This window comes from Sciurus carolinensis, chromosome X, assembly GCF_902686445.1.
Source record: "Sciurus carolinensis chromosome X, mSciCar1.2, whole genome shotgun sequence".
NCBI lineage: Eukaryota > Metazoa > Chordata > Mammalia > Rodentia > Sciuridae > Sciurus > Sciurus carolinensis.
This window is the reverse complement of record NC_062232.1, coordinates 46,885,456-46,895,936: the sequence shown is the minus strand read 5'-3', so window position 1 is coordinate 46,895,936 and position 10,481 is coordinate 46,885,456. Positions and strand designations below refer to the sequence as shown.

The window sequence follows — 10,481 nt, the reverse complement described above, 5'->3', positions numbered from 1 at the left end:
ACCTGATTTCCTTCATTCCACGTGAGTTAATTGCTTTTTTTCCCCTGATGATATGAGGCCTTTTCTTCTCACAAGTGATGGGTGGAAGAATGAGAATGATGGCCCAGACCCTCCTGTTTTTGTAAGTGGATGTAGTATTAAAAGTTCTACGGACATTCTTATTTAAACCTCTTAGCAGCACTGTGACTTGAGGTAAGTGAGAGTATGTACATTATCTTTTCCCTCAGATTTTCTATATAACTATGCAGTGCTTTCACAATTAGAAAAATAGCAAATATTAACACACACACACACCAGCTTTTCTTCTCTTTCTACTAAATTGAGACCACAATTTTATTTTAATATTTTGTTTTCCAAACACTGATCTTATTTCATATGCAGACACCATGCCTTTAAATATTCCCTAAAGGCAGGGATTAGACAAGTTCAATAAACCCCACATATGAAGTTGAATAGTTTTATTACTTATTCTTCTATCATAAACCATTTAGAATCAATACTGGGCCATCAAATGAATATTAAAATAAATAGTACGAATAAGAATCATGTTTTCATAATTTTAGTAACCATAGAAATTAACTATAGAAAATTCCAATGATATAAATGACAAAAGCGATATGAGTATGAAATATGCTCCCCACATGTCTATTACTAAAACAGAAATCAGCATGGTTAATATTTTAGTGTATGTCTAGATACCCAGGTTAGGTTCGTTTCATATTTTATTTCACTGTATTTAAAAAAAAAAAAAAAAAACTTCCACAACGTCGGTGTACTTCCTTACACTTGGAAACTGAAATAATTATTAAATTATCATTACCAGAAATTCAGGTAGAAAATATAAAGGAGATTTGAATCAAGATGGAGGATTGTGCACAGGCTTTATTTTCTCTGGTCTCAAATTCCTTAAACTGAAAGAAACTAGTTTTCATGTATATTTGTATGTACAAACTCTTTCCGTCTGTGTGCGTGTGTGCGTGTGTTTGTGTGTGTGTTGAATATATATATATTTCAAAAGGTTCGTGAGGCATTCCTGTAAGATGAAGCCACTGTGGAGGAAGCTGTTGGGCAGCAGGCAGCCAGAATGGGGGATGGGAGCCTGCCTGTCTGGCTGGGGTTTGAAGTAAACAGTCGGGGGGCGCAAGAGGAAATAAAGGAGAAAGCCCGTGTCAGTGTAGACTGTATGCAGGCGCGCGCGCCGGCCCACCCCACTGCTGCCTGCGGAGCGGAAGGCGAGACGGCAGGGGGCGGGGCCGAGGTACAGGCGGGCTCGGAGCGGGCGGGCTCTTGAAGCTGCAGAAACCGCGGTTCCACAGCTGGGCCAAGCCGACTAGCACTGGGAAGGCCAGGCCGCGCGGACTACTCAAGAGACGTGCCGCCGCCTGCCCCTTTGCTGCTGCAGCCATCTCCTTATCTCTTGCCTTCCTTTCCCGTGGTCTCCTTCTGTGTCGCGGTACGGCAACCTCAGCATCAACTACAACAACAGCTAAGTGACCGATTCTGGGACTTGGAGGTGGGGGTCGGGGCGGGCGCCTGGCGCGGACAGCACAAGCGTACCCGCCATCTCTTTCTAGCTACCACTGCTGCAGTCACCCCTCCCAGACAGGAGAAGAAAGCACTGTCGAGAGGCATACACTGTCCTGTGCCCGCAGTTAAGAGTTGGAGGGTTTTTGCAAAGCTCTCCTGAGTGCCTTGCTCTTGGAGAAGGGAGGACGCACCCGGTCACTGAGATCGCGTGAAAAAAAAAAAATCATATCGGATACTGTTAACTTTTTGTCAGCTTAATCAAGCAAGGGGCAATTCTGTCTAAGCCCTCCTAAGCCCTGAGTCATGTCTCCTCCAACCATGCCTCCCACGGGGGTAGATGGCGTGTCCGCATACCTGATGAAGAAAAGGCACACCCACAGGAAGCAGCGGCGCAAGCCCACTTTCCTCACTCGTAGGAACATCGTGGGCTGCCGCATTCAACACGGTTGGAAAGAAGGCAATGAGCCAGTGGAGCAGTGGAAGGGCACTGTGCTCGAGCAAGTTTCCGTGAAGCCCACTCTTTACATCATTAAATATGACGGCAAAGATAGTGTGTATGGACTAGAACTGCACCGAGATAAGAGAGTTCTAGCGCTAGAGATTCTTCCCGAGAGAGTGCCAACTCCTCGAATTGATTCGCGCCTGGCAGATTCCCTGATTGGGAAGGCAGTGGGGCATATCTTTGAAGGCGAGCACGGTAGGAAAGATGAATGGAAGGGTATGGTGCTGGCACGAGCCCCAGTGATGGATACTTGGTTTTACATCACATATGAGAAAGATCCAGTACTCTATATGTACACCCTGCTGGATGACTACAAAGATGGTGACCTGCGCATCATTCCAGATTCCAACTACTATTTCCCTATGGCTGAACGGGAGCCTGGAGAGGTGGTCGACAGCCTGGTGGGTAAGCAGGTGGAGCACGCCAAAGATGACGGATCCAAGAGAACTGGCATTTTCATCCATCAAGTGGTGGCCAAGCCATCTGTCTACTTCATTAAGTTTGATGATGATATTCACATTTATGTCTATGGTTTGGTGAAAACCCCATAAGGTCATTGTGCTCTTTGTTGGGGAACAATTACTTGTAAAATATTTTGTATTTTCATAATTGTGAACTTGGAGAACAGTTTTGGCATCAGAAATTCAGGAAAGTAAGTAAATCTTATTGTGCCTCCAATTCTTGTATTGACTATTCCACAGTTTTGCCCCAATTATGGTGGTAATTTTGATATTGCTTGTTCATTAATGAGACATTTAAATTGGGTGCTAGTAGAAAATTAAAGTGTCTGTATTTGTAATGTAAAAGTAGATTAACCCTATTCCATATCCTTCTCCCCCATTTTTTTTCCTTCCTACTTTGTTCTTCCCAGGTGTTGAGAACCAGTCCTACATTCTTCCATGTTTTCTTCATCTTCATGAAGATTGTCATAGTATTTTATGTAAAAGCGGCAAGCCACATGATTTTCTCTAATTGCTTTTCTCACTTGACATGTAGTAACCTGCCATCATCCTGGCTGATCGATTGCTACAGTCTCTCTGTCTCTCTAACTCTCTCACATTCACTCTAACAGCTGCATATTCAATACATGTAGATGAACCAAAAAGTGTTCAACCTTTTTGTTTTGTTTTTTAAAATATTTTATTAGTTGTCGATGGACCTTTATTTCATTTCATTTATATGTGGTGCTGAGATTGGAACCCAGTATGTCACACATGCTAGGCAGGAGCTCTACCACTGAGCTACAACCCCAGCCCAACATTTTTGTTATTGATGGTCATTTATTTCCTTTTTTCCCATCATAACTCTACCACAATACAAAGTGGTACATTTATTTCTATAGGTTGGATTCTCAGAAATGCTAACGAGGCATATGTTTAATTTTAAGAAATTCTACAAGATTACCATTCAAAATGAAAGTACCTATTTTCAGCATCCTCTGCAGTATCATTTCTTAAGATTTAAAAATCTGAAAGGTCAGAAATTACATGGTATTGCCTTTCACTGTGATAGCCTTTTACTTGACTTCAAAGAGGATTTCTTTTTCTATTGGATGGTTCTCTTTTGTGATTTGACAATTACTATCTTTTGTACATTCATCTATTGAATTGTTGATCTTTTTCTTAAAATTTTGTAGGAATTCTTGCTATAAAGTGCATTTAATCATTTGTAGCTCATGTGTTATGATTTTTCTATTATATAATTAATCTTGACTTTATTGGTGATGGCTTTTGTTTCATAATTGTAAGAAATTTAGTTAGACCATTATCTCTTTTATAACTTTTGTTTCCTGTTATTTTCCAGATGTACGTCCCCATCCTATGTCATACCAATATTCACCTACATTTTATAATAATTTTATTATTGTTGAAGTTTAAATGTTTGATTCATCTGAAATTTATTCTGGTATATGGTATAAAATAGAGATCCAACTATATATTTCATTCACATTGGATATCCAATTATACCATTTATTTTTAAAAAACCACCAATTTTTTAATTTCTAAGCCAATATCACATAGTTTGTAATATACTGACTAATGATAAGTTTTAGAATCTGGTAAAGCAGTTTCTCATTCATTAGTTTTTTGGTGTTCCCCCCGCCAGTGTAATTTGTCCTCCATATTAATTCTTTCATATGAAAATTAATCTTTTTTGTCATTAACAAAGTCTCAATTAGAATTGCATTAAATTTCTGCATCTCTCTTTGGAGGAAAACATAATAATATTAATTGTCAACACTCAAGTGTTTTGAAATATCGTTGAAATCTTTTGATCTTATTTCATAGTATTCTTCATATAGGTCTATCATGTAAAATTGATCTAAATTTTAAGTATTTTTATAGTTGTCACATTTTGACATTTTGAATTGGATATATTTTCCTCCTCATTTGTAGACTGTTATTCTGGGCAATACAAGTAACCTACAGATTTTTGTATTTTTATCATTTATCCAATGGATTTATTTAATCTTCTAAATTATAGTGGGCTTAAAAATAGAATATTTTGGACTCTAGATATACAATCATTTCACCTGTATATAAAAATTATTTCTTCAAATGTTTATATTGATTATATTACTTTAGCTGGAATCTCCAGAATAGTGTTGTATAATGATACAGATATGCTTATCCTATTTTTAATTTTCAAAAAATATTTTTAGTATTTCATATTAGTATTATATTTGTTTTTGGTTATTGATTTGCTATTGGTTATTAATTTGTTTTGGAGTTTCTTCTGTTCCTGTTTTACATAGTGTTATTATCAGAAATGGCTCCTGAATTTTATCAAATATGTTTTCATCAAATATTGTTAAAATCATATGATCTTTTTCCTTTAATTTGTGGATGTAATGAATTAAAATAGTTGGTATTTGATGTTGAACCAAACCTTTATTTCTGGAATAATTCCTACCTGCTATATTGCTGTGTTTTATTTACCAACATTTCATTTAGAATTATTGCATTTGCATTCCATATTTGAATTGTTATTTTTTCTCTTATACTGTCTTTACCAAGTTTTGTTTTACTAGCTTTAAAAGATGGACTAGCTTTAAAACTATGATTTTTTTGTGTTTTTAGTATTTTCCTGTGGTCTCAAATAGTTCAAATAGCATTAGAATGATTTGTTGTTTACAAAGTTAACTAGTGCTAAGCTATTAAATTATCTAATCCTGGTGACACTTTTGAGTCAGTTTTCCTATTCTTTTCAGGGGCAATTAGTTTATTCAAGCTTTTGTTTAAAAATAATATGCATTCTCTGTGAAATATAAAGTTCAAAGTTACCTCTGTTTTCAAGCTTGTTGATTGTATTATTCACATGCTTTATGTCCTGGTATATTTTATGCCATCGAGATCTGTCCAGTACTGAAAATGGAATAAAATTATCAGCTACGATGGAATTTTTAATTCTCTTTTATTTGCTTAAAAAGTCACAGCAAAATATGGGAAAGTATGAAAGATATGGCACACATTTGTTTACCTCTACCTCAAATTTTAAAATGACAAAATTTTGGTATGTTTACTTTAGATGATGATTTATAGTTTTAAACAATTAGAAGATTATAGTTAATCTATTTTCCAGTATCACATCAATTATTCTGAAGAGGTAGATGCTGTCATGATTTTGGTGTAAATGTTACCCATGTTTTATGTATTTACTACAAATATAACTATAACCAATAATAGTATTGATTTCTGTGTTTTTTAAAAAAATCGAAATATGAATGATCAATTATAAACCATGTGTAATTTATTTGGGTCTTTTTTTGTAGGGATCTTTATTTTTCCAAATGGAAAATGAATTGAAATGACAAAGAACAACCAACACTGACCTTAAAATAGTAATTACTGTTCAATTTACTACTCCTCATACTCAGGAACACTTGACCCTAGCCATAGCACTAGGCAGTGAATAAAAAAGACAATCTCCTTTCTTATATAACTTGGATCTGTGCTGGAAAGAGGTAAATATGCACCACCAGCCTGTGATTTCTAGGTGTCACAGGCCTTATACTTTCCTGGCATGATACAGTGGATTTTCCACTTTCTTATACCCAGAAGATGACTAGCCCTAACCCTGACACTCTTTTAAGAGTTTGGGACATAGTATTGGATGAAAATCTTCTCGTCTTAAATAACAGCTTTCTCCTGTCTCCCTCCCCCTACCATATATACAGACACATGTTTATAGACATAATATTACTTTTTAGTTCCTGTTCCCTTGCCCTCCCCCAAGTCCCAAGTCATGTACCCTGCATTAAATTTTTCCATGATGACATTGGGCCATAGAGCAAAAGAAAAGTTTGTCCCTGGGCTGGGGCATGGCAATGGAACAGTGAATTATCCAAACAAAAACCCTGATCTTAGAGCATACATCCTAATGGGTTAAAGAAGACAGTCGTCACCACCCTTAACCCCTGGCCTTTAGGTTTTATATTATCTCATAATAAGTTACGTGTGTACAAAAACCTGTCATTCATAGAAAGGTTAATTCTACCTGTGGTTTAGAGATTGAGTATATAATAGTGAGATAATTGAAAGAATACAAAAAAAGGCAATGTAGAATACCGTGTTCAGCTATGCCTTTACTCCTAAATTTCTTGGCTCCTGTACTAGAACCACATTTCTGATTATTCCATGGTAATGGATTTTATCACACAAACTTACTCTGAGTTAAAGGGAGGTTCACTTTTTGACTAGGTAGTGAATAAAATTGGCAAATTATTCTGTAGCTTACATCCTATTTGTAGAAGACAGGTATCCCTCCTCCACAGAACCTCAGTCTAGCTTCAGCTTGTATATTTTCACACAGTGATATTGTAGTTCTCTCATATTCTGACACTAAATAAGAGTGAGAATTTACAATGTTTCTGACACAGTTTTAGGAGGTAAAAATGGCCAGAAAAACGTTCCTTTTCCCATAGTACTTAATTACATTATTGTGAGTGAAGATACATCCCTGTCTCCTTCCTCAAAGTGCACTGTATGTGTACCATGATGATTTCTTTCTTTCTTTTTTTTTTTAAAGCCCAATAAAGAAACACAGAGTCAGGGATGTGTCTTCAAGGGTGCTATTTTACATAAATGAACAGAGAAATTCTTAGAATACATATCATTTGAATGGACACCTCAATAAAGTGAGATAGTTAATCATATTTCTGATGCTTTGAGATAGACTGTTCCTAGATAGAGAGGTTTCTTGTTACAGCCAAGTATGACCAGATGGGATGTGAGTAAGGAGAAGAGAGAGACTATTCTACTGAAGTTGATCTTCATTATGTTCAACAAATAAGGGTGTTTCTAATTTGGTGATTTTTATAGTCTCAACATTGCAAATTTTACATATTTTATTAAGGTATAATTCCATATAGTAAAAGTGCATAGATCCTACCTGAGTAAACTTGCCAGTTTCCCTTCTCATTAATTTGTAGTTTCATGTTTTTGTGGTCAGAAGAGACATTTTCATTATTTTAATTCTTTAAAATTTATTGAGAATTGTTTTGAGGACTAAATGTAATCTATCGTGGATAATAGTCCATGGGCACGTGAGAAGGATATGTATTCTGTTGTTGTTGGGTCTGCATTCTAAATTTGCAGTACCTAAAGAGTTTATAGTGTTGTACAAATCCTCTAATTCCTACTGATACTATTTCTAGATAGTATATTCCTTTTCAAATGGGATGTATTGAAGTACCCAAGTATTATTTTGTAACAGTCTGTTGCTTCTTTCAGTTCTGTGGAAGTTTGCTTCATATATGCGGGGGCTTTGTTGTGGGTACATTTATAATTTGAATGTCTTCTTGATGAACTGACAATTTGTTGAACATATAATGGCATTTCTGTCAATTAAAGGAACTCCAGGTTTCTTTTGATTACTCTTTATAATGAATGTCTTTTTCCAGTCTGATGTTTTCAAGCAATTTGTATATTTTACATCTAAAGGGAGTCTTTCATATGCAGCATACAGTTGGAATTTTTTCTCTTCGTTCTTCTAATCTGTCCTTTGGAGAGTTAATGTTATTTATATTCAAGGTAATTACTGAATTGGAGCAGATCCATGGTAAGATACATCATGGAATGTCTACCCACAAGCTCACCAAGTTGAACAACTATTCACACACCAACTACCTTTATAAGAGACACATTATACCTGATATTATTATAACAAAACAAAAGGAAATGATAAATTGGGCTAGGCAGCAAGCAATGAGTTGACTTCCAAGTCCAAGAGGCTCAGCATGAAGAGGGACACTTCTTGCTTATAGGAGGAGAAAATTTAGTCCAGGTTTAGACTTGAATATGATTACCAGGGGCATTATGATGCAGCTCAGTGCTGGGCAAAGACCCATACACGTTTTTGGCAGTCCAATACTTGTAGGCTAAGCTTCTGGAACTATGTTAGGGCAGGTGACTTACTGCATCCACCACCCCTCCTTCAACCTCCAGTGGTAGAACTGAAAGCATGATCTCACCTGTGGAGCAGGGAATAAAAGGCAGCAGATGGAATTTTCTTAGAGCTTAATGCCAGACTGCCATGTTGAGAATCACCACTCAGCAGAAAATGAAATCCCTGTATGCAGACAAGAGCTTACAGACTGTGCCTCTAGAAAGACACTGACATAAAAAGGAGACCTGCGCATTAACATCAACATTGGTGGCAAAAGCACTGTCATTTAGTTAGCTTTATTGATGCTGTAACTGAAAGGACCCAACCAGAACTATTGTATAGGAGGAACAGTTTATTTGAGGACTCACAGTTTCAGAGGTCTTAATCCATAGAAGGCTAGTTCCCTTCCTCAGGGCTTGAGGTGAGGTGAGACAGAACATCATGGTGGAATAATGTGGCAGAGGGAAGTGCTTCACATGATGATCAGAAAGCAGAGAGAGAGATTCCATTTGCCAGATTCAAATATATACCCCAAAGCCACAACCCCAATGCCCACTTCCTCCAGCCACTCCCTATGAGCCCTCAGTTACCACTCATTTAATTCCTATCAGGGGATTAATTACTGATTGGGTTGAGGATCTTGTAACCCAATCATTTCTCCTCTGAACCTTCTTGCATTGTCTCACATGTGAGCTTTGAGGGACACCTCACATCTAATCCATAACAGACTGTCTCTACCACAGCTTTCCCAACTTGGGCAGAACAGAGAGTACCAGGCCTATGCTGACAGATGAGACTCTAGAACTGTGCTCATACCCAGCATAGACTAACATCCAAGTAAGAAGGACATGTTTAAGTCTGTATCACTGCCATTTGTGGCATTGGTGGTGTTGTACTCCTGAAATTGTGCAGGTGAGATTCAGGCAGGTCCCCTCTTTTCATCACCCTAGGTGGCCAAGGAACTGCCTTTATCATTATTGTCCCAACTTCAGGCAGTATAACATGCTGAAAGACTCCATTTCTGGGAGTTGGGCAGTATAGAAAATACAAGTCTTTGCTTTGGAATGTAGTACAGGGTTAGCAAAATCTGACACTGTGGATGGAGCCTATGAAACAGCTTTGGTGCCAAGGGAAACACATGGTGGCCCCAGTCTATCAGTCTTCTACTCTAGCAAGCATCACTTGTGGATGATTGCAGTAGTCTTAGGCTAACAATCTACCTCAGTATTAGGCAGCCTGTGATAGGATGGGTCTTGGCTCTACTTCAGTGTTGGGTTGGTATTGGTATACTGTGGTCACATAGTGTGACACTCCTTAATGGCATTGGTAGCCACAGGTGAGAGGATCATGCTTCCAAGATGACTGCCTGGATAGAATCCTTCAGTGCCTATGTAGATGAGGAATCTATGTATACTCTAGGAAATGGCTTGTAGGAATAGAATACCTTTTGAGTTATTGTCCTGGTTGATTCTGAAGAATACAAAAACTGTATTTGGGACAAACCTGAGATTACATTACACTCTAGTACTGAAACAGTCACAAAACACCAGCAGAAAACCAGGACATGGGCACTATTCAGTGCTGAAGTAGCAGAAATGATTACAGACTGAGAAAATAGGTAAACATCTTAAAATTTCTGGGAAGGCACAAAGAATGGCAGATTAGGAACACATAAATAATACATAACCCTTCAAAGGATGGGCAATGTCACATGCCAACAAACATCAGAGCTTTCAGGAAACCTGTAGCTGAATTAGTACTCTAAGTAGCTAGTACTCAAAATAAAATGCAAGAAACTGACCAGGCCATAATCAGTATTGAAGAATTCTAAAAATAAGAATTTGAATCAATTGCTTTAAAGAAACTCAATGAACTTGAAGAGATTAGAAGAAAATATTTCAAACTCTAATGAAAAAACTTAATAAAGAGATGTAAGTGATTTAAAAAGCAATCAAATATATATCCTTGGATTGGAAAATATATTCAGTGATATTAAAGCACAGTAGAAGGAATCCAAGGCAGGATACATTAAAGAGAAGGAAGAATTAGTGGTCTAACAGAAGGT

General features: G+C 37.2%; 1 protein-coding gene across 1 annotated transcript; it reads left to right on the top strand.

The window, feature by feature from the left end:
- Positions 1-1,344: 1,344 nt before the first annotated feature.
- On the top strand, positions 1,345-4,512 carry Spin4 (spindlin family member 4). Its single transcript, XM_047536318.1, has one exon. It carries the CDS (start codon positions 1,831-1,833, stop codon positions 2,578-2,580), a length of 750 nt encoding a protein of 249 aa, XP_047392274.1. The 5' UTR covers positions 1,345-1,830; the 3' UTR covers positions 2,581-4,512.
- Positions 4,513-10,481: the final 5,969 nt, after the last annotated feature.